The sequence below is a fragment of the Prionailurus bengalensis genome, chromosome B3 (assembly GCF_016509475.1).
Source record: "Prionailurus bengalensis isolate Pbe53 chromosome B3, Fcat_Pben_1.1_paternal_pri, whole genome shotgun sequence".
In the NCBI taxonomy this organism is placed as follows: Eukaryota; Metazoa; Chordata; class Mammalia; order Carnivora; family Felidae; genus Prionailurus; species Prionailurus bengalensis.
The window spans coordinates 148,493,290-148,519,101 of record NC_057355.1 but is presented as its reverse complement, the minus strand read 5'-3'; the positions used below and the strand labels follow the sequence as shown (position 1 = coordinate 148,519,101).

The 25,812-nt window shown below is 40.8% G+C and overlaps 1 gene segment (V, D, J or C); it reads left to right on the top strand.

The window, feature by feature from the left end:
* Nucleotides 1-1,952: 1,952 nt before the first annotated feature.
* LOC122469643 lies at nucleotides 1,953-2,439 on the top strand. The segment is given in 2 exon segments: nucleotides 1,953-2,040; nucleotides 2,126-2,439. Coding segments are annotated over 2 exon segments (360 nt in total).
* Nucleotides 2,440-25,812: the final 23,373 nt, after the last annotated feature.

The following is a 25,812-nucleotide window of genomic DNA, read 5'->3' as shown; positions in this document are numbered from 1 at the left end:
CTGGAAAAAGAACAGCAAATAGAACCCAAAACCAGCAGAAGACAGGAAATAATAAAGATTACAAAAGAAATTAATGCTATCGAAACCAAAAAAACAGTAGACCAAATCAATGAAACCGGAAGCAGGTTCTTTGAAAGAATGAACAAAATTGATAAACCACTAGCCAGTTTGATCAAAAAGAAAAAGGAAAGGATGCAAAAAAGTAAAATCAAGAATGACAGATCACAACCAACACAACAGAAATAAAAACAATAGTAAGAGAATATTATGACCAATTATATGCCAATAAAATGGGTAATCTGGAAGAAATGGGCAAATTCCTAGAAACACACACACTACCAAACTGAAACAGGAAGAACTATAAAAATTTGAACAGACCCATAACCAGTAAGGAAATGGTATTAGTAGTCAAAAATCTGTCAAAAACAAGAGTCCAGGGCCAGATGGATTTCCAGGGGATTCTACCAAACATTTAAGGAAGAGTTAACACCTCTGCTCTTGAAGTTGTTCCAAAATATAGAAATGGAAGGAAAACTTCCAGACTTTTTCTGAAGCCAGAATTACCTTGATTCCAAAAGCAGACAGAGACCACACTACAAAGGAGAACTATAGACCAACTGCCCTGATGAACATGGATGCAAAAATCCTCAACAAGATATTAGCCTACCGGATCCTACAATACATTAAAAAAATTATACACCAAGACCAAGTGGGATTTATACCTGGGATGCAGGGCTGGTTCAATATCTGCAAAACAATTAACGTGATTCATCACATCAATAAAAGAAAGGACAAGAACCATATGATCCTCTCCATAGATGCAGAGAAAGCATTCGACAAAATACGGCATTCTTTCTTGATTAAAACCCTCACAAAAGTAGGGATAGAAGGAGCATACCTCAAGATCATAAAAGCCATATATGAATGACCCAACACTAATATCATCCTCAATGGGGAAAAACTGAGAGCTTTAATGTGCTTAGTGTTACTACAATAGTGAAGAACTAAGGTTTCTCTGCACAGCATTCTGGGGCCTAAATTCCTTTTTCTGGTGCTAAGGACAGTTCTCCCCTCCTGGTACAAAAAGGGTGTATTTCACATGGAGATTTATATTCTGTTTAGGGAACAAAGGATGGTCAGTGCGTCTCTGCACTGGCTGTTTCTCAAGCATGTTTCATTCCAGTGGCATATTTGGGGTGGCATATTCTGCTCCCCTCCACCATGTAATGCTGGAGTAGAGACACTGGAATAAATGTCCTGTGAGTCTTGGCAGGAACCTCTCTGCAGGGCCGGGCCTAGACGGCAGGGGCCTTTCAGTACTACCCAGCACCAGGCTGATACCCCAGGTGAGTAGGTGCACAAGGGGTGGGGAAGGCTTTCCTGTCAGAAGCCAGTGTTTCCTTTTCCTGAAAGCAATCTAAAATATCAGTAGATGAGGGATGCTAAAGGGTGTTTAAATATCCTGTTCCATCAGAGCATTTAATGAACTCAGGCAGTGAGAAGACACTTGAAGTCGCTGCTAGTCCAGGGCTTTTAGATATCTTCATCTAAGAGATGGAAACCAGGATGCATTTATTACCCCATTTTGTGCAGCAGTTTGGAGTCACGCTTATCCAGGAATAAGACGTTCAGATATCAGAGCCAACAACAGGTTCAGGTGGTCTCTGCCTCATTCAATACTGGTCCACAATGGGGAGAATTTTCTGTAAGGTCTTATCACTCAGTGGCAGGAGCTCAGTCTGCACACAGTTCAGGAACCTGGCCAACGACCCATGTCCTCAAACAAGGATTAGACTGGTGCTCTCTGAGTCCCAATGTACACGGTCTCTGGGACCGTCTCCAGATGGTTCTGGTCCTGTGTATGAAATACTCTGTCTCATGACTATGCAAACAATCCTAAAAGCACTAGGCTAAATATGGGTGTGTCTGTGCCCTGAGAGCATCACCGGAAAACGCCATCGTCTACCGGAGACCCTGAGACACACCCCCTCACAATGGACTGGAGCTGGAGAATCCTCTACCTGGGGGCAGTGGCTACAGGTAAGGGTCACCCAAGTCCCTGGACACAGGAGAGGACCAGGAACAGTCAACATTGGTTTCATCCACTCTTTTACCCTCTCTACAGGTGTGCACTCCCAGGTTTTGCTCGTGCAATCTGGGGCTGAAGTGAGGAAGCCTGGGGCATCATTGAAGATCTTCTGCAAAGCATCTGGATACAGCTTCACTGATTACTATATGCACTGGGTGCGACAGGCTCCTGCACAAGGGCTTCAATGGATGGGAAGCATTGACCCTGAAGATGGTGCTACAAGCTATGCAAAGAAGTTCCAGGGCAGACTCACCCTGACAGCAGACACATCCACAAACACAGGCTACATGGAGCAAAGCAGTCTGAGGTCTGCAGACACGGTCGTGTATTACTGTGCAAGAACACAGTGAGGGGTTGTCCTTGTGAGCCCAGACACAAATCGCCCTGTAGAAGAGGATCAGGACCGCCAGGGGGTGCACATTATGCACCATTCTGTTTGTGTTCCCAGGAGCAGGTGCAGGTAGGGGTTGCTGGAAGGTTTTGTGCCATGGCCTGGGGCTTCCTCTCCATACAGCAGTTTCCCCCAGGAAGCCTCTCTGGACACATGATTCTGTGCTTACCTACTTGGGTCTGGTTTACAAAGTTTGTTTTACCAGGAAAACTATAATTACATTAACAAGAGATAGAGACTCTTACAATTGCTTACCCTTGTACTAAATATCAATGGTTTACACGTATCCTGATGCACATCAATAGAACATTTACAGGAGTCCCAGGTGCGCTCACTTTGCATCTAGGACCACAGGATCCCATAGCTCCTCGTTATCCTCACCCTGCTCTTGCCCCAGTCAAACACCATGACACTTCATTGATGTCACTTTGCTTCTCAGAACTTTATATGTGTTACAGTTTTCTTCAAATACTTGAAACTACAAGAGAAAAAGCATTTACATACATTAGGATAATCCTGAGGAACAGAACACATAGCACATTGGCTTACATGACTATATAGGTTGAGAAGTCCCATGATATACTATCACATGCTGGACACCAAGTAAAGTCTGGTGTAATTCTCATCTGATTCCAAACTAGTGTCAAGTCTGAGAACATGAGGACCTGATGGTTTAACTTTCACTCCAAGGGCAAGAGAAGTCAATTTTACAGCTCAAGGAGGCACACAAGAAGTAAAAATGAGAAATTGCTTCAATTTTATTTTTGTTCAATTCATAACCTTAATGGATTGGGTGATGCCCACTTCCCAAGACACCAAACGCAAGAACACAGTGCACACAGCACTCACCACAAACCCTTCCTGAAGTGCCAGTCTCCGTACAGCATATGAACTCTTCTTAATGTAGCCATTACTCTCAGAAGCTGAAAACATGACAGGTTTTCTAAAACACAGAAGAAGACAGAGACCTAGACAATATGAGAACATGGAGGAATCCATCCCCAAAGAGAGAAGAAGAAAGGATCATATCCAGGGATCTAATCAAAACAGATATTAGGAATAGGCCTAAAACAGAACTTAAAACAACCATAGTAAGGATAATGGATGGGCTTGAGAACAGCATAGAAGACATCAAGGATATGCATACCACAGAGATAAAAGACATAAAAACTGGTCAATGGTGAAATGTAAAAATGCTATGAAAGAGACATGATGCTTACTGCACATAATAATGGGTGGAAGCATCAGAGGAATGACTAAGTGATGTAGAAGATAAAATTATGGAAAATAAGGAATCAGAAAAGAGAGGGTAAACTAACTTCTTGGGTAATGGATGTAGACTTAGAGAACTCAGCCACTCTGTACAGTGTAGTAAAATTCCTTTCATAGGAGTCCAAAAAGAAGAGAGGGAAAAAGGGACAGAATGTTTATTTGTGCAAATTGTAGCTGAAAGTTGCCCTAACCCAAGGAAGGAAATGAGCATCCAAATACAGAAGGCATAGATAACTCCTATCAAAATCAACAAAAGCAGGCCATTACCAAGATAAATCATAGAAAATTGACATAATATAGAGATAAAGGAAAACTCCTAAAAGCAGCAAGAGAATGGGAAAATAATAGGCAGGCAAGAATACTTTATCCAGGAAGTTTGTCATTGAGAAGAAGGAGAGATAAAGAGCTTCCCAGACAAACAAAATCTAAAGGAGTCTGTGACCCCTAATCCAACCCTGCAAGAAATACTAAAGGGACTCTTTGAGTGCAAAAGAAAGACCAAAAGCAACAAACACTAGAAAGGAACAGAGAAAATCTCCAGAAAAAAATTACTTTACAGAAACATTGTGATAACAATTACACTAATATCATATCTTTCAGTAATCACTGTGAATGGAAATGAACTAAAAAGTCCAGTCAAAAGACACAGGGTATCAGAATGGGTAAAAAAGAAAAAACAAGATCCATGTATATTCTGCCTGTAAAAGACTCCTTTGAGACCTAGAGATACCTGTTGATTGAAAGTGAGGGGTTGCAGAACAATTTATCATGCTACTGGACATAAAAAGAAAGCTGTAGTACCATATTCATATCAGGCAACCTAGATTTAAAATACAAAGACTGCAAAAAGAGATGAAGACGGGCATTATATCATAAAGTGATCTATCCAACAAGAAGCACTAACAACTGTAAATATTTATGACCACAAATTGGGGCACTGAAATATGTAAAGCAATTAATGACATAAAAAAACTCATTGATAATAATACACTAGTAGTAGGGGACTTTCATTGTAAGTAGGGGACACCCCACTTACAACAATGAATAGATCGTATAAGAAGAAAATCAAGAAGGAAATAATGGCTTTGAATGACATACATCCAGATGGACTTAACAGATATATTCAAAACATTCCATCTTAAAGCAGCAGAATACATTCTTGTCGAGTGCACATGGAACGTTCTCCAGAATAGATCAGACACGGGGTCATAAATCAGCCCCTACAAGTGCAAAAAGATTGAGACTATGGCATGCATATTTTCAGATCAAAACACTATGAAACTTGGAGTCAACCACAAGGGAAAAATTTGGAAACACCAGTAATAGTTGGAGTAAAAGACCATCGTACTGAAGAATAAAGCGGTTAACCAGGAAACTAAAGAAGAAATAAAAATACATGGAAGCAAATGAAAATGTTAGCGTTGACAGTCCAAATCCTGTGGGATGCAGAAAAAGCACATTTAAGATGGAAATATATAGCAGTACAGGCCTAACACAATAAAAATACAATTTTAAACACACAACCACTTTACACCTAAAGAAGCTAGAAAAGGAAGAGCAAAGGAAGCCTAAAGACAGAGGAGGAGGGTAAATAATCATAGAGTACCTATAAATGGCACAGAAATAAACAAAAACAGTGGAACAGATCAACAAAACTTTTAGGTTGCTTTCTGAAAGAATGAATAAAATTGAAGTTCCTGGACCAGATTTCAAACAGAAAAGAAAAAGGACCCAAAGAGACAAAATCATGAATTTCATGGGACAGATCACAACCAACACCAGAAATACAATCAATTATAAGAGAATATGATGAAAACCTATATACCAACCAATTAGGCCATCTGGAAGAAATGAATAAATTCCTAGAAACATGTAAACTACCAAAATTTCAACAGGAATAATTAGAAAAGGAGAATTACAGACCAATTGCCCAGGTGAACATGAATGCAAAAATTATCAACAACATACTTAGAAATTGAATCCAACAGTATATTAAAAGAGTCATTTACCAGGATGAAGTCGGATTTATTCCTGGGGTGCAAGGATGGATCAATATTAACAATCAATCAAAGTTATACACCATATCAATAATAATATAAGACCCAAATGATCCTTTCAATAAATGCAGAGAATCATTTGATAAACTACACTATCTTTTCTTGATAAAAACCATCAAGCAAGTAAAGATAGATGGAAAATTCTTCAACAACATAAAGGCCATATACAGAACACGCACTGTTAACATCATCCTCAATGGGGAAACACCGAGTGCTCTCCACATATGGTCAGGGACATGACAGGGATATCCACTGTCACTACTTTTGTTCAACGTAGTACTAGAAGGCTTAGCCTCTGCAATCAAACAATGAAAAGAAATAAAACGCATAGACATTTGAAAGGAGTAAGTCAAACTTTCACTCTTTGCAGATTACATGATACTCTATGTGGAAAATCCAAAAGGTTCCACCAAAAGACTTCTAGGGCTGATACAAAATTCAGAAAATTTGTAGGATACAAAACACATCAAGTAACTGGCACTATATACATACACCAAAAATGAAGCAGAAAAGAGAGGCTTTAAGGAATCAGTCCCATTTACAATTGCACCAAAAATCATAACATACCTAGGAATAAACCTAACCAAAGATGTTAGAGATCTGTATGCTAAAAACTACAGAATGCATATGAAGAAAATTACACAAGACACAAAGGAAGAGCATTCCATGGTCATGGATTGGGAAACAAATATTATTAAAATATCAATACTACCCAAAGCATTCTACACATTCAATGTGATCCTTACCAGAATAATACCAACATTCTTCACAAAAAAAGAACAAAGAATTAAAAAATTTTTATAAAACCAGAAAACTCCAAATAGGGAGAGCAATGTTGAAAAAGAAATCCAGTTAGGAGGACGCTGGGCTCACCGCACGTCCTGCTGATCACTTAGATTCCATCTACACCTGCCTAAATAACCCAGAAAACCACCAGAGGATTAGCAGAACTGAGTCGCCGGAGCCAAACGCAGATGAGAGGCCCACGGAAGAGGGTAGGAAGGGCGGCGAGGCGGTGCGAGCTCCACGGACTGGCAGGAGGGAGCCGGGGCGGAGGGGCGGCTCGCAGGCCAAGCAGAGCCCCCGAGTCTGGCTTGCAAAAGCGGAGGGGCCTGAAGGACTGTGTTCCCACAACAAGCGTGACTTAGCGTCTGGGAGGTCATAAGTTAACAGCTCTGCTTGGAAAGCGGGAAGGCTGGAGGACAAAGGGAGGGAGAGCTGCTGAGCCCCCTGACAACAGAGCTCAGTTTGGTGGGGAACAAAGGCGCTCGCCAGTGCCATCTCCCCCGCCCATCCCCCAGCCAAAATCCCAAAGAGAACCAGTTCCTGCCAGGGAACTTGCTCGCTCCACGCAAACACCTAACTCTGCGCTTCTGCGGAGCCAAACCTCCGGCAGCGGATCTGACTCCCTCCCGCTGCCACAGGGCCCCTCCTGAAGTGGATCACCTAAGGAGAAGCGATCTAAGCCTGTCCCTCCTGCCCCCTTGCACCTTGCCTACCCACCCCAGCTAATACGCCAGATCCCCAGCATCACAAGCCTGGCAGGGTGCAAGTAGCCCAGACGAGCCACACCACCCCACAGTGAATCTCGCCCCTAGGAGAGGGGAAGAGAAGGAACACACCAGTCTGACTGTGGCCCCAGCGGTGGGCTGGGGGCAGACATCAGGTCGGACTGTGGCCCCGCCCACCAACTCCAGTTATACACCACAGCACAGGGGAAGTGCCCTGCAGGTCCTCACCACGCCAGGGACTATCCAAAATGACCAAGCGGAAGAATTCCCCTCAGAAGAATCTCCAGGAAATAACAACAGCTAATGAGCTGATCAAAAAGGATTTAAATAATATAACAGAAAGTGAATTTAGAATAATAGTCATAAAATTAATCGCTGGGCTTGAAAACAGTATACAGGACAGCAGAGAATCTCTTGCTACAGAGATCAAGGGACTAAGGAACAGTCACGAGGAGCTGAAAAACGCTTTAAACGAAATGCATAACAAAATGGAAACCACCACAGCTCGGCTTGAAGAGGCAGAGGAGAGAATAGGTGAACTAGAAGATAAAGTTATGGAAAAAGAGGAAGCTGAGAAAAAGAGAGATAAAAAAATCCAGGAGTATGAGGGGAAAATTAGAGAACTAAGTGATACACTAAAAAGAAATAATATACGCATAATTGGTATCCCAGAGGAGGAAGAGAGAGGGAAAGGTGCTGAAGGGGTACTTGAAGAAATCATAGCTGAGAACTTCCCTGAACTGGGGAAGGAAAAAGGCATTGAAATCCAAGAGGCACAGAGAACTCCCTTCAGACGTAACTTGAATCGATCTTCTGCACGACATATCATAGTGAAACTGGCAAAATACAAGGATAAAGAGAAAATTCTGAAAGCAGCAAGGGGTAAACGTGCCCTCACATATAAAGGGAGACCTATAAGACTCGTGACTGATCTCTCTTTTGAAACTTGGCAGGCCAGAAAGAATTGGCACGAGATTTTCAGGGTGCTAGACAGAAAAAATATGCAGCCAAGAATCCTTTATCCAGCAAGTCTGTCATTTAGAATAGAAGGAGAGATAAAGGTCTTCCCAAACAAACAAAAACTGAAGGAATTTGTCACCACTAAACCAGCCCTACAAGAGATCCTAAGGGGGACCCTGTGAGACAAAGTCCCAGAGACATCACTACAAGCATAAAACATACAGACATCACAATGACTCTAAACCCGTATCTTTCTATAATAACACTGAATGTAAATGGACAACCAAAAGACATAGGGTATCAGAATGGATAAAAAAACAAGACCCATCTATTTGCTGTCTACAAGAGACTCATTTTAGACCTGAGGACACCTTTAGATTGAGAGTGAGGGGATGGAGAACTATTTATCATGCGACTGGAAGCCAAAAGAAAGCTGGAGTAGCCATACTTATATCAGACAAACTAGACTTTAAATTAAAGGCTGTAACAAGAGATGAAGAAGGACATTATATAATAGTTACAGGGTCTATCCATCAGGAAGAGCTAACAATTATAAATGTCTATGCGCCGAATACCGGAGCCCCCAAATATATAAAACAATTACTCATAAACATAAGCAACCTTATTGATAAGAATGTGGTAATTGCAGGGGACTTTAACACCCCACTTACAGAAATGGATAGATCATCTAGACACACGGTCAATAAAGAAACAAGGGCCCTGAATGAGACATTGGATCAGATGGACTTGACAGATATATTTAGAACTCTGCATCCCAAAGCAACAGAATATACTTTCTTCTCGAGTGCACATGGAACATTCTCCAAGATAGATCATATACTGGGTCACAAAACAGCCCTTCATAAGTTTACAAGAATTGAAATTATACCATGCTTACTTTCAGACCACAATGCTATGAAGCTTGAAATCAACCACAGAAAAAAGTCTGGAAAACCTCCAAAAGCATGGAGGTTAAAGAACACCCTACTAACGAATGAGTGGGTCAACCAGGCAATTAGAGAAGAAATTAAAAAATATATGGAAACAAACGAAAATGAAAATACAACAATCCAAACGCTTTGGGACGCAGCAAAGGCAGTCCTGAGAGGAAAATACATTGCAATCCAGGCCTATCTCAAGAAACAAGAAAAATCCCAAATACAAAATCTAACAGCACACCTAAAGGAACTAGAAGCAGAACAGCAAAGGCAGCCTAAACCCAGCAGAAGAAGAGAAATAATAAAGATCAGAGCAGAAATAAACAATATAGAATCTAAAAAAACTGTAGAGCAGATCAACGAAACCAAGAGTTGGTTTTTTGAAAAAATAAACAAAATTGACAAACCTCTAGCCAGGCTTCTCAAAAAGAAAAGGGAGATGACCCAAATAGATAAAATCATGAATGAAAATGGAATTATTACAACCAATCCCTCAGAGATACAAACAATTATCAGGGAATACTATGAAAAATTATATGCCAACAAATTGGACAACCTGGAAGAAATGGACAAATTCCTGAACACCCACACTCTTCCAAAACTCAATCAGGAGGAAATAGAAAGCTTGAACAGACCCATAACCAGCGAAGAAATTGAATCGGTTATCAAAAATCTCCCAACAAATAAGAGTCCAGGACCAGATGGCTTCCCAGGGGAGTTCTACCAGACGTTTAAAGCAGAGATAATACCTATCCTTCTCAAGCTATTCCAAGAAATAGAAAGGGAAGGAAAACTTCCAGACTCATTCTATGAAGCCAGTATTACTTTGATTCCTAAACCAGACAGAGACCCAGTAAAAAAAGAGAACTACAGGCCAATATCCCTGATGAATATGGATGCAAAAATTCTCAATAAGATACTAGCAAATCGAATTCAACGGCATATAAAAAGAATTATTCACCATGATCAAGTGGGATTCATTCCTGGGATGCAGGGCTGGTTCAACATTCGCAAATCAATCAACGTGATACATCACATTAACAAAAAAAAAGAGAAGAACCATATGATCCTGTCAATCGATGCAGAAAAGGCCTTCGACAAAATCCAGCACCCTTTCTTAATAAAAACCCTTGAGAAAGTCGGGATAGAAGGAACATACTTAAAGATCATAAAAGCCATTTATGAAAAGCCCACAGCTAACATCATCCTCAACGGGGAAAAACTGAGAGCTTTTTCCCTGAGATCAGGAACACGACAAGGATGCCCACTCTCACCGCTGCTGTTTAACATAGTGCTGGAAGTTCTAGCATCAGCAATCAGACAACAAAAGGAAATCAAAGGCATCAAAATTGGCAAAGATGAAGTCAAGCTTTCGCTTTTTGCAGATGACATGATATTATACATGGAAAATCCGATAGACTCCACCAAAAGTCTGCTAGAACTGATACATGAATTCAGCAAAGTTGCAGGATACAAAATCAATGTACAGAAATCAGTTGCATTCTTATACACTAACAATGAAGCAACAGAAAGACAAATAAAGAAACTGATCCCATTCACAATTGCACCAAGAAGCATAAAATACCTAGGAATAAATCTAACCAAAGATGTAAAGGATCTGTATGCTGAAAACTATAGAAAGCTTATGAAGGAAATTGAAGAAGATTTAAAGAAATGGAAAGACATTCCCTGCTCATGGATTGGAAGAATAAATATTGTCAAAATGTCAATACTACCCAAAGCTATCTACACATTCAATGCAATCCCAATCAAAATTGCACCAGCATTCTTCTCGAAACTAGAACAAGCAATCCTAAAATTCATATGGAACCACAAAAGGCCCCAAATAGCCAAAGGAATTTTGAAGAAGAAGACCAAAGCAGGAGGCATCACAATCCCAGACTTTAGCCTCTACTACAAAGCTGTCATCATCAAGACAGCATGGTATTGGCACCAAAACAGACACATAGACCAATGGAATAGAATAGAAACCCCAGAACTAGACCCACAAACGTATGGCCAACTCATCTTTGACAAAGCAGGAAAGAACATCCAATGGAAAAAAGACAGCCTCTTTAACAAATGGTGCTGGGAGAACTGGACAGCAACATGCAGAAGGTTGAAACTAGACCACTTTCTCACACCATTCACAAAAATAAACTCAAAATGGATAAAGGACCTAAATGTGAGACAGGAAACCATCAAAACCTTAGAGGAGAAAGCAGGAAAAGACCTCTCTGACCTCAGCCGTAGCAATCTCTTACTCGACACATCCCCAAAGGCAAGGGAATTAAAAGCAAAAGTGAATTACTGGGACCTTATGAAGATAAAAAGCTTCTGCACAGCAAAGGAAACAACCAACAAAACTAAAAGGCAACCAACGGAATGGGAAAAGATATTTGCAAATGACATATCGGACAAAGGGCTAGTATCCAAAATCTATAAAGAGCTCACCAAACTCCACACCCGAAAAACAAATAACCCAGTGAAGAAATGGGCAGAAAACATGAATAGACACTTCTCTAAAGAAGACATCCGGATGGCCAACAGGCACATGAAAAGATGTTCAGCGTCGCTCCTTATCAGGGAAATACAAATCAAAACCACACTCAGGTATCACCTCACGCCAGTCAGAGTGGCCAAAATGAACAAATCAGGAGACTATAGATGCTGGAGAGGATTTGGAGAAACGGGAACCCTCTTGCACTGTTGGTGGGAATGCAAATTGGTGCAGCTGCTCTGGAAAGCAGTATGGAGGTTCCTCAGAAAATTAAAAATAGACCTACCCTATGACCCAGCAATAGCACTGCTAGGAATTTATCCAAGGGATACAGGAGTACTGATGCATAGGGCCACTTGTACCCCAATGTTCATAGCAGCACTCTCAACAATAGCCAAATTATGGAAAGAGCCTAAATGTCCATCAACTGATGAATGGATAAAGAAATTGTGGTTTATATACACAATGGAATATTACGTGGCAATGAGAAAAAATGAAATATGGCCTTTTGTAGCAACGTGGATGGAACTGGAGAGTGTGATGCTAAGTGAAATAAGCCATACAGAGAAAGACAGATACCATATGGTTTCACTCTTATGTGGATCCTGAGAAACTTAACAGGAACCCATGGGGGAGGGGAAGGAAAAAAAAAAAGAGGTTAGAATGGGAGAGAGCCAAAGCATAAGAGACTGTTAAAAACTGAGAACAAACTGAGGGTTGATGGGGTGTGGGAGGGAGGAGAGGGTGGGTGATGGTTATTGAGGAGGGCACCTTTTGGGATGAGCACTGGGTGTTGTATGGAAACCAATTTGTCAATAAATTTCATTAAAAAAAAAAAAGAAATCCAAAGCTGGAGATATCACAATTCTAGACTTCAAGCTGTATTACGAAGCTGTAATCATCAAGAAATTATGGTACTGGCACAAAAATAGACACATACATGAATGGGACAGAATAGAGAACCAGATTTGCTGAACAGTCTGTTCACCAAATGGTTCTGGGAAAACTGGATAGAAACATGAGGAAGGTTGAATCTGGAACACTTTCCTACAGCAAACACAAAAATATATTCCAAATGGATGAAAAACCTAAATGTAAGACCAAAAAGCATCAACATCTATAAGAGAAAACAGGCACAAACCTCTTTGACCCCGACCTCGGCAACTTCTTAATAGACATGCCTCTAGAGGCAAGGAAAACAAAAGCAAAAAATGAACTATTGGGACCTCATAAAGATAAAAAGCTTCTGCACAGCGAAGGAAACAATCAACAACACTAAGTGGAAACTGACAGAGGAGTGAAGATATTTGAAAATGACATACGTGGTAAAAGTTAGTATCCAAAATCTATAAGAACTTGACAAACACAAAAGAACAAATATCCAGTGAATGGTCAAAAGACATGAGTAGACAATTTTTCCAAAGAAAACATCTGGATGGCTAAGACACACATGAAAAGATGCTCAACATCACTCATCACTGGGGAAATACAATTCAAAACCATTATAAGATACCACCTGCACCTGTCAGAATGACTAAAATTAACAATTCAGGAAACAACAGATATTGGCAAGGATGTGGAGAAAGAGGAACCCGCCTATACTCTTGGTGGGAATGCAAAGTGGTGTGACCACACTGGAGAAGAGTTTAAAAAATTAAAATAGAATTACCTTATGTCCAACCAATTTCTCTACAAGGTATATACACAACGGATACAAAAATTCGGATTCAAATGGCGTAACGGGTGATGGCGATTATGTAGGTCACTTGTGATGCGCACTGGGTGTTTTTTTTCTTTTCAACATATGAAGTTTATTGTCAAATTCATTTCCATACAACACCCAGTGCTCATCCCAAAAGGTGCCCTCCTCAATACCCATCACCCACCCTCTCCTCCCTCCCACACCCCATCAACCCTCAGTTTGTTCTCAGTTTTTAAAAGTCTCTTATGCTTTGGCTCTCTCCCACTCTAACCTCTTTTTTTTTCCTTCCCCTCCCCCATGGGTTTCTGTTAAGTTTCTCAGGATCCACATAAGAGTGAAACCATATGGTATCTGTCTTTCTCTGTATGGCTTATTTCACTTAGCATAACACTCTCCAGTACCATCCACGTTGCTACAAAGGGCCATATTTCATTCTTCTCATTGCCATGTAGTACTCCATTGTGTATATAAACCACAATTTCTTTATCCATTCATCAGATGATGGATATTTGGGCTCTTTCCATAATTTGGCTATTATTGAGAGTGCTGCTATAAACATTGGGGTACAAGTGCTCCTATGCATCAGTACTCCTGTATCCCTGGGTAAATTCCTAGCAGTGATATTGATGGGTCATAGAGTAGGTCTATTTTTAATTTTTTGAGGAACCTCCACACTGTTTTCCAGAGTGGCTGCACCAATTTGCATTCCCACCAACAGTGCAAGAGGGTTCCCGTTTCTTCACATACTCTCCAGCATCTATAGTCTCCTGATTTGTTCATTTTGGGCACTCTGACTCGCGTGAGGTGACATCTGAGTGTGGTTTTGATTTGTATTTCCCTGATGAAGAGCCATGTTGAGCATCTTTTCATGTGCCTGTTGGCCATCGAAATGTCTTCTTTAGAGAAGTGCCTATTCATGTTTTATGCCCATTTCTTCACTGGGTTATTTGTTTTTCAGGTGTGGAGTTTGGTGAGCTCTTTGTAGATTTTGGATACTAGCCCCTTGTCCAATATGTCATTTGCAAATATCTTTTCCCATTACGTTGGTTGCCTTTTAGTTTTGTTGGTTGTTTCCTTTGCTGTGCAGAAGTTTTTATCTTCATAAGGTCCCAGTAGGTCATTTTTTCCTTTAATTCCCTTGCCTTTGGGGATGTGTCGAGTAAGAAATTTCTACGGCTGAGGTCAGAGAGGTCTTTTCCTGCTTTCTCCTCTAGGGTTTTGATGGTTTCCTGTCTCACATTTGGGTCCTTTATCCATTTTGAGGTTATTTTTGTGAATGGTGTGAGAAAGTGGTCTAGTTTCAATCTTATGCATGTTGCTGTCCAGTTCTCCCAGCACCATTTGTTAAAGAGACTGTATTTTTTCCATTGGATATTCTTTCCTTCTTTGTCAAAGATTAGTTGGCCATATGTTTGTGGGTCTACTTCTGGGGTTTCTCTCCTATTCCATTGGTCTATGTGTCTGTTTTTGTGCCAATACCATGCTGTCTTGATGATGACAGCTTTGTAGTAGAGGCTAAAGTCTGGGATTGTGATGCCTCCTGCTTTGGTCTTCTTCTTCAAAATTACTTTGGCTATTCGGGGCCTTTTGTGGTTCCATATGAATTTTAGGATTGCTTGTTCTAGTTTCGAGAAGAATGCTGGTGCAATTTTGATTGGGATTGCATTGAATGTGTAGATAGCTTTGGGTAGTATTGACATTTTGACAATATTTATTCTTCCAATCCATGATCACAGAATGCTTTTCCATTTCTTATATATTCTTCAATTACCTTCATAAGCTTTCTATATTTTTCAGCATACAGATCCTTTACATCTTTGGTTAGATTTATACCTATGTATTTTATGTTTCTTGGTGCAATTGTGAACGGGATCAGTTTCTTTATTTGTTTTTCTATTGCTTTATTATTAGTGTATAAGAATGCAACTGATTTCTGTACATTGATTTTCTATCCTGCAACTTTGCAAAATTCAAGTATCAGTTCTAGCAGACTTCTGGTGGAGTCTATCAGAATTTCAATGTATAATATCATGTCTTCTGCAAAAAGTGAAAGCTTAACTACATCTTTGCAAATTTTGATGCCTTTGATTTCCTTTTCTTGTCTGATTGCTGATGCTAAAACTTCCAACACTATTTTAAACAACAGCGGTGAGAGTGGACATCCCTGTCGTGTTCCTGATCTCAGGAAAAGAGGTCTCAGTTTTTCCCCATTGGGGATGATGTTGGCCATGGGCTTTTCATAAATGGCTTTCATGATCTTTAAGTATGTTCCTTCTATCCCGACTTTCTCAAGGGTTTTTATTAAGAAACATTGCTGAATTTTGACAAAGGCCTTTTCTGCATCGATTGACAGGATCATATGATTCTTATCTTTTCTTTTATTAATGTGATGTGTCACATTGATTGATTTGCGAATGTTGAACCAGCCCTGCATCCCAGGAATGAATCCCACTTGATCATGGTGAATAATTCTTTTTATATGCTGTTGAATTCGATTTGCTAGTATCTTATTGAGAATTTTTGCATCCATATTCATCAGGGATATTGGCCTGTAGTTATCTTGTTTTACTGAGTCTCTGGTTTAGGAATCAAAGTAATACTGGTTTCATAGAATGAGTCTGGAAGTTTTCCTTCCCTTTCTATTTTTTGGAATAGCTTGAGAAGGATAGGTATTATCTCTGCTTTAAACGTCTGGTAGAACTCCCCTGGGAAGCCATCTGGTCCTGGACTTTTATTTGTTGGGAGATTTTTGATGACTGATTCAATTTCTTTGCTGGTTATGGGTCTTCTCATGCTATTTCCTCCTGATTGAGTTTTGGAAGTGTGTGTGGCTGTTTAGGAATTTGTCCATTTCTTCCAGGTTGTCCAGTTTGTTGGCATATAATTTTTCATAGTATTCCCTGATAATTGCTTGTATCTGTGAAGGATTGGTTGTAATAATTCCATTTTCATTCATGATTTTATCTATTTGGGTCATCTCCCTTTTCTTTTTGAGAAGCCTGGCTAGAGGTTTATCGATTTTGTTTATTTTTTCAAAAAACCAACTCTTGGTTTCGTTGATCTGCTCTACAGTTTTTTTAGATTCTATATTGTTTATTTCTGCTCTGATCTTTATTATTTCTCTTCTGCTGGGTCTAGGCTGCCTTTGCTGTTCTGCTTCTATTTCCTTTAGGTGTGCTGTTAGATTTTGTATTTGGGATTTTTCTTGTTTCTTGAGATAGGCCTGGATTGCAATGTATTTTCCTCTCAGGGCTGCCTTTGCTGCATCCCAAAGCGTTTGGATTGTTGTATTTTCATTTTCGTTTGTTTCCATATATTTTTTAATTTCTTCTCTAATTGCCTGGTTGACCCATTCATTCTCTAGTAGGGTGTTCTTTAACCTCCATGCTTTTGGAGGTTTTCCAGACTTTTTCCTGTGGTTGATTTCAAGCTTCATAGCATTGTGGTCTGAAAGTATGCATGGTATGATTTCAATTCTTGTATACTTATGAAGGGCTGTTTTGTGACCCAGTATGTGATCTATCTTGGAGAAGGTTCCATGTGCACTCGAGAAGAAAGTATATTCTGTTGCTTTGGGATGCAGAGTTCTAAATATATCTGTCAAGTCCATCTGATCCAATGTATCATTCAGGGCCCTTGTTTCCTTATTGACCATGTGTCTAGATGATCTATCCATTTCTGTAAGTGGGGTGTTAAAGTCCCCTGCAATTACCACATTCTTATCAATAAGGTTGCTTATGTTTGTTATTGTTTTATATATTTGGGGGCCCCCGTATTCGGCACATAGACATTTATAATTGTTAGCTCTTCCTGATGGATAGACTCTGTGATTATTATATAATGCCCTTCTTCATCTCTTGTTACAGCCTTTAATCAAAAGTCTAGTTTGTCTGATATAAGTATGGCTACTCCAGCTTTCTTTTGACTTCCAGTGGCATGATAAATAGTTCTCCATCCCCTCACTCTCAATCTGAAGGTATCCTCAGGTCTAAAATGAGTCTCTTGTAGACAACAAATAGATGGGTCTTGTTTTTTTATCCATTCTGATACCTTATGTCTTTTGGTTGGCACATTTAATCCATTTACATTCAGTGTAATTATAGAAAGATATGGGTTTAGAGTCATTGTGATGTCCATAGGTTTCATGCTTGTAGCGATGTGTCTGGTACTTTGTCTCACAGGATCCCCCTTAGGCTCTCTTGTAGGGCTGGTTTAGTGGTGATGAATTCCTTCAGTTTTTGTTTGTTTGGGAAGACCTTTCTCTCTCCTTCTATTCTAAATGACAGACTTGCTGGATAAAGGATTCTCGGCTGCATATTTTTTCTGTTCATCACATAGAAGATCTCCTGCCATTTCTTTCTGGCCTGCCTGGTTTCAGTAGAGAGATTGGTCATGAGTCTTATAGGTCTCCCTTTATATGTTAGAGCACGTTTATCTCTAGCTGCTTTCAGAATTTTCTCTTTATCCTTGTATTTTGCCAGTTTCACTATGATATGTCGTTCAGAAGATTGATTCAAGTTACGTCTGAAGGATTTCTCTGTGCCTCTTGGATTTCAATGCCTTTTTTCTCCCCAGATCAGGGAAGTTCTCAGCTATTATTTCTTCAAGTACACCTTCAGCACCTTTCCCTCTCTTTTCTTCCTTTGGAATACCAATTATGCTTATATTATTTCTCTTTAGTGCATCACTTTGTACTGTAATTTTCCCCTCATACTTCTGGATTTTTTTTATCTCTCTTTTTCTCAGCTTCCTCTTTTTCCATAATTTTGTCTTCTAGTTCACCTATTCTCTTCTCTGCTTCTTCAATCTGAGCCATAGTTGACTCCATTTTATTTTGTATCTCGATAGCATTTTTGAGCTACCCCTGGCTGTTCCTTTGTCCCTTGATCTCTGTAGCAAGAGATTCTCTGCTGTCCTTTATACTGTTTCCAAGCCCAGTGATTAATTTTATGACTATTATTCTAAATTCACTTTCTGTTATATTGTTTAAATCATTTTTGATCAGTTCGTTAGCTGTTGTTATTTCCTGGACATTTTTTTCTGAGGGGAATTCTTCCATTTTGTCATTTTGGATAGTCCCTGGAGTGGTGCAGAGCTGCTGGGCACTTCCCCTGTGCTGTCTTAAATAACTCGCGTTGATGGGCCAGCTGCAGTCAGACCTGATGTCTGCCCCCAGCCCACCGCTGGGGCCACAGTCAGACTGGTGTGCCTTCTCTTCCCCTCTCCTAGGGGCGGGATTCATTGTGGGGTGGCATGGCCAATCTGGGCTACTTGCACACTGCCAGGCTTGTGGTGCTGGAGATCTGGTATATTAGCTGGGGTAGATCGGCAAGGTATATTGGGGTGGGAGGGGCAGGCTCACCTCGCTTTTCCTTCAGAGATCCACTTCGGTAGGGGACCTGCGGCACCGGGAGGGAGTCAGACCCTCTGGAGGGATGGATGCACAGAAGCACAGCATTGGGTGTTTGCGAGGTACAAGCAAGTTCCCTGTCAGGAACTGGTTCTCGTTGGGATTTTGGCTGGGGGATGGGCGAGTGAGATGGCGCCAGCGGAGCCTTTGTTCCCCAGCAAGCTGAGCTCTGTTGTCTGGGCTCAATAACTCTCCCTCCCGTTGTCCTCCAGCCCTCCCATTCTCCGAGCAGAGCTGTTAGCTTATAACCTTCCAGATGTCAAGTCCTGCTTGCGGTCCAACACACTTCTTCCGGCCCCTCCACTTTTGCAAGCCAAACTCGGGGGCTCTGCTTGGCTGGCGGGCCACCTGTCCGAACGGCTCCTTACCCCCAGTTCGTGGAGTGCGCACAACCTCTCCGCCCTTCCTACCCTCTTCCGTGGGACTCTCGTCTGCACTTGGCTCCAGAGACTCCATTCTGCTAGTCTTCTGGAAGTTTCCTGGGTTATTTAGGCAGGTGTAGGTGGAATCTAAGTGATCAGCAGGATGTGTGGTGAGCCCAGCATCCTCCTATGCAGCCATCTTCCCAGGAGCCCGCACTGGGTGTTAATGTATGTGATCAATCACTAAAATTTATTCCTGAAACTAAAACTACACTACATGTTAACTAACAAAGATGTAAATAAATACAATCTTCAGACATTAAAACACAGGGGGAAAAAGGAAATGGACAAATTTTGTTACACATGGTCATAAATAATGGGATCTAGGGCAGTGAGTCTAACTACTTGCATTTACCCATTTTATCCCTAACTGGTAGTGGACATTAATTAACAAACATACCCATGATTCCCAATGTTGGTGCCACTTGAGTTGGAATTCAAACCCCAGCTGCCCTTCCCAGCTCCTCTGTGACCACATCTCATGGGCAGTCTGTCTAGACAGCTGGCATCTATGTATTGCCTGTGTGTAGATGTCCTTGCTCCTGGACCAGACCCGTTCACCCAGGTCTGTTGGGTATTTAAGAAGCACAGACTAGTGTCAGCTGGCATTCCTTGTACTTCCCATTCCTCACTAGGGAACAAGCTCAGCCTTGAGGATGCATGTTTACCATGTGGTGTTCCACTGGTCTACACCACCTGACACCACCCATGTATTCCAGTACTTGCTTCTGAAGGGAATTTCCAAACAGATGACAATTTCACGAGTATTTTACACCAAAAAATAATTGGAACCAAGTGAGGGCACAATACCGGATTTTAGCTGCATCATAAGGGGAACTTCGCTTTCGTTTTTAGAAGACAGAGAAGAGGTTTATACCAGAGACAAGGTCACAAGGACGGATCCTCCCAGAACCAGCAGTGGACCATCATCTTACTGAGAGAGGGTACATTTCACATACAATAGAAGCTGTGAATGTATAACATCTGGAGGGAGTGACCTCAGAGGGTGGAGGGGCCACAGGGGTGGCCGGAACTTCTCTTTACCCTCAGGTGAGGGACCTCCCGAGTCATGTCACTTGTGCACAATACAGTCAGCTTAGGGTGGCTATGGTTCTGGTCTTACATCCCAGAGCCCAGTTTGTAGGGCTGCCCCCGACCTCCACTGGCTAGTGTCCAACATCATCCAATCAAGGCTGCAGTAAACAGGATGCATGTCAGCCCCAGAAGTCTTCTCTCAATGGCAATGACTCCTTTATGTGTCTTTCCTTGCTGTTATCTGTCTTTCTTCATGTTTCTTTCCTTACTGTTTCTCTTCACCTCAGAGCATTTTGGGGATATCCATGCATATCCACCTGGGTTCAGTCAGATACTCAGATCCAGTGGGAGACATGGACTTCATGCAAGAAAGTGTCTGTGCCTGGTGATGAGGGGTTTCATCCCACAATTCTCAAGGTATTCCCTCCCAAAGATGTGCTGTCTTCATGACGCACTCACTCATCTTCAGTTCCGAGATTAACATTTTGTGACTGCCCATCTGTGTCCTGAACTGCATCCCCAGACTCATACACATGACAGTAATATCAATGTCTCACAATTAATCTAATGTGGGCCACAGTCCACAATGATGTCAGGGAAAGTTCACCTCCATCCCACATGACACTCACATTACCACACCCCCAAATCCTCCAACATGTCAAATCATTAAATATTAAGTCAAGTCCAAAATGTACCTAAATTTCACTACCTCTAAAACCCCAAATCTAACCATGTAGCTTGGGTAGGGTGAGACTGTGGTACCTTCCATCCTGGGGTGAAACCCTCTCCATCCGCCGACCTGCATTTCTAGAAAACCATTCATGTTCTTCTGAATGCTTCTGCATGGTAACCATAACATAACAGGTACTGACATTCCTATGACAGAAGAAATACAGTGTAATTTAGAAGTGCATCACCAACAAGAAACAATTTGATTATCAATCCGGGGAAATCCATTAGGTTCAAAGACAGAATGCTCTGAATCTCAGACTCCAACTTGTCTCTGGGATTTACACTTCCTTTTTTCTTGAAGGTGGTACATGTTTGAAGCTGAGCACATTTATCCCAGTTTCATGAAAGTAGAATTTCTGAGCCCAAAAATCTTTCTTTTGTTCTCTTGATTATCAAATGAAAAGTTCTTCTGACTCTTGCCAGCTGATAAGGATGACTATTCAAGATTGTTGCTCACCAATGATTAAAGGAACTATAACTGTATATTTACAGGCAAGGAGCAGAGTTAGGGGTTCAAAGATGGGAAATATGTGGGAGGAGACATCCTGTGAACAGAAGGGTCTGCAGTGCTCATGATGGAAGGGTCTCACCCTTGCATGTTGCATAAATGGGTAGGGAAATAAAGGAGTCACTGTATCTCTGCAGGGGTCTGTGAAACAACAGGAGCACGGGGACCACGAGGGGGCAATCACAACCACCAGGGGGAACTCAGAGACCAGGGAGCTCATGATCCAGGACAAGAGATTGGTTGAAGGCTGGTCTCCTCTCGAGGGTTTTCAGATCCAGGCTCTGCACACTTCTTCTGACATGAACACAGCAAAGAGTTTGTAAAAGCTGTGGAAACACACAAGTTTCCTCCCTGTTTGGAATAATCCATGATAATGGGAATACACAAAATTCCCCAGGGTCAGGCACTGGGATAAATATATCCTTGACAATTCTCACATTAACAAGAGTTTAGAAGAATAATGATCTCCATTTCATAGATTAAGAAATATTTTTAATTAACATCACCCTTCCTGATCTCAGATGTTTTGCCTTCAACATATTTGCCTTCAACAATTCAACCATTTTAACTTTATTGAGGCTTTCTTTTTTAATGTTTACTAATTTTTAAGAGGGAGAGAGAGTATGAGTGGTGGAGGGGAAGAGAGAGAGGAGACACAGAATCAGAATATGAAGCAGTCTCCAGGCTCTGAGCTGTCAGCACAGAGCCCGACACAAGGCTCAAACGCATAAACTGTGAGACCATGACCTGAGTCAAAATCGGACACTTAACCAACTGAACCACCCAGAGACCCCATATTGAGGGTTTCCATTGATGTCCACATAGAGTTCATGTGTAAATGACCACTTGTGTTTGTAGAAAACCCCTGGCATCTCCATCAGCTCTGTGAGTCTCTGTCGAGGCTTCTCACTCTCCAATTTCTGTGACAGAATAGAACTGGCTTCCACCGATCACTCTCCTGGGACTTCTAGAAGGTCATGAACCTGAAAACCTCACTGGAATGTCCAGACTTGTACTGCATGTGGTTCAGGAGGCAGGTGGGTCCCCCAATGCGGAGCACAGGTCCAGATGCTGGGACTACTCTCACCTCATACATGCTCTTTGACACTCACACATTCCATCTCTGCTGCAGTGTATCTGTTAACCTGTACAATGGTGGTATACGGATTCTTACCTCAAGTGTTTGGGTGCATATGTGAAAATAAGGGTTATCATGGGTACTATAATCACTGCAGCAAAATCACAAATTAATAAATCACAATGTCCTGAAAGATATTGTGATACCAAACACTGCCTCATCCCTTACACCTGCCAAGGGTCACTGGCTTATTGAGGATTCTATTGCAAAATTTACTATACAGTCAAAGGACATCTGTATGCTGATTAAAACCTCCATCCCTGAAACTGTAGCTGGGAGAAGAGCCCCAGCCCCTAAGTGTTCACATTCAATGATCAGAACAGAACATAGACATCTCACCATGGAGTTTGGGTTCACTTTGGTTTTCCTTGGTTCTATTTTAAACAGTAATTCATGGTGAACAAGAAACACTGACTATGTTAGTGCATATGAGTGAGAGAAACAGTGTGTGTGTGACATTTTCCGGACTTGTATCTGTAGATGTCTTGTGTGACGTGCAGCTGGTGGAGTCTGGGGGAGACCTGATGAAGCCTGGCAGGGGAGGGGGTCCCTGAGACTCTCCTGTGCAGTCTCTAGATTCACCTTCAGTAGCTAATTGATGAGGTGGGTATGCCAGACTCCAGGGAAGGGGATGAATGGGGTTCTACATACCCGTATGGTATAAGATAAGGACCAAATGTCATTATTTTACTCACTGGAATTCAAAACCATTTGTGAAAGAGGCCAATTTTTCTCTAATTTTAATTCTATGAAATCTCATGGAGGATTTGCTGACTGCATCCAGACACATTTCACTCTGGTCTCTGTAATCTGCTCCACTGGTCTGTGTGTCTGACTCTGTGCCAGCAGCACAGTGTTATAGACAATGTACCTCTGCAATATACTTAGAAAGAAGGATGTGTGCTGTCTCCAGGTTTCTTCTTCTTTCTCAGGATTGTTTTCTCACTTCTGTGTGCTTTGTGGTACCATATAAATAAGAATTTCCCAGATACATTCATTGGCATTTTTATTAACTCAACTAATATTAGAAATTATTAGAACAGATAAAAGGAATAAAGAGTGTAATAATACAAAAAATTAACAAATTGAAGTGTATATCTGGAAAGCTAAATGAAATTTAAAAAGCATCTCTACCAGTAAAATGGTAAAACTCAAACAAATACAATCAGAATTAAGGAGGGGACATAACTGATACCAAAGAAGTGAAAACAATAACAGAAAATGCCTAGAGAATTATAGACCAATTATTAGATAACTAAAGGCAACTAGGTAATTTCTAGAGTTATACAATCCCCAAGACTGTATATGAAGAAATAGAAAATTGACAGAATGAAAACAAATAAGAGTGAATCTATAATCTAATCATACACCACCCCAAAAGAAACAAGGCAGCTTACTAACAGAGGGCTTTATCCATGAATTGTATCAAAATATAAAAGAGATTTAATTACAATACCTCCCAGACTCTTACCAAAAACTGAAAAGAAAGGAATATGCCCCAATTCATCTACAAGACCAACCTTACTATGCTGCAAAATCGAAAGACACCTTAAGAAGAGAAACTAAAGGCCAATATCTCAGATGGACATACATGCAAAACTCCTAGCATAGTGAATGCAACAGCACAATGAAAGGGTCATATGTGACAATGCAGTCACATCTGTTGATCATATCATCATCTATTGTTACATATAAAACTAGACAAAATTCAACAAATTGTCATTATTAAAAAATCTCAGCAACTGAGGGAAAGAAAGAAATAACCTCCATAAAAACGTGGCCATAGATGAAAAGCCCACACATGACAGCATATTTAACAGTGAAACACTGAAGCTTTTCCTGTCATATTAGGAGCCTGGCAAGAATGCTCATTCCCAACATAGGTATTCCACATGGTAACATGAAGACCAGTAAAATATGGCACCCAATGTATGTCATCTTGTCACATTGCTTATTTGGAGGAAAGTCACTTGAGTAACAGCTAGTCTAAGGAAACTGTGGCCATTTTTTGTCCCCCTGAGAGCAGGAAATAAATCTTGCCTGGGAAACTTCTTTCCCCTCTACCAGAACGGGAGAACGATCCTTAGCACCAGAAATGGGAACTTAGCACCAAGAAGGCTGTGCAAACAAGCCTTGTTAATTCCTCACTAATTGACTTGCCCAAACCCAAATCTCTGTCTTGTTAACTCTTTGCAAATCCATTGTTTTTTATTCTAAAAGGCACAAGTGCCACCTACTTTCTTCATTCTCTGGGTGTCATATTATTAGGAAGCTTGTGCACATGCAAAATGAAATTTATTCTCTTCTGTAGATCTGTCTTATGTCAGTTGAATCCTTAGACCAAAGAACACAGAAGCAAAGAAGGAAAATGCTTTCTGCTCCTACAAGTTGCAGATGTACCCATAAAAATTAGGTAAGAAAATGAAATAAAGACATGTAAATCAGTAAGAAGAAAATTATTTGTTTGAGAATCACACGAACTTACATACAGTGAAACCTTAGAAACTCCACAAAAAAAGCATTAGGACTAATAAACTCAGGAAAAGTTCAGGATACAAGTCAACATACAAAAATATGTTGTATTTCCACACACCAAAAACATAGTATATGAAAAAATAACAAAATCACACAATTGAAAATGGCACAAAATGGAGCACCTGTGTGGCTCAATCCGTTAAGTGCCTACTGTTGATTTTGGCTCAGGTCATGATCTCATGGTTCCTGAGTTTAATTCTGAGGCAGGGTCTGCAATGATTGTGCAGAGCCTGCTTGGGATTCTCTGTCCCCTTCTCTCTCTCTGATCTCTCTCTCCTCTCTGTCACACAAAAATAAACACACATTAAAATTATATGGCACAAAATAAAGTATTTATGATTAAATTTCACTAAAAAGTAAAATAGCATACCACACATGACGTGCTGGGTGAAAGACATGTAAAATGGCAAACACAGATGAAAAGATAACTGTGTTCACAGATTAGAATTACTTATACTGTCACAGCACCTTCTGCAAGAAATCATCTAGAAGTGCCTCTCAAAAACTGGTTTTAAATTTGAAACAAATATAAGTCTGGAGCTTGATATATAGTCAGAGGATATGCAAATAGGGGGCTCCCTGTGCTGATTAAACCAGTCCAGCTCCAACCCT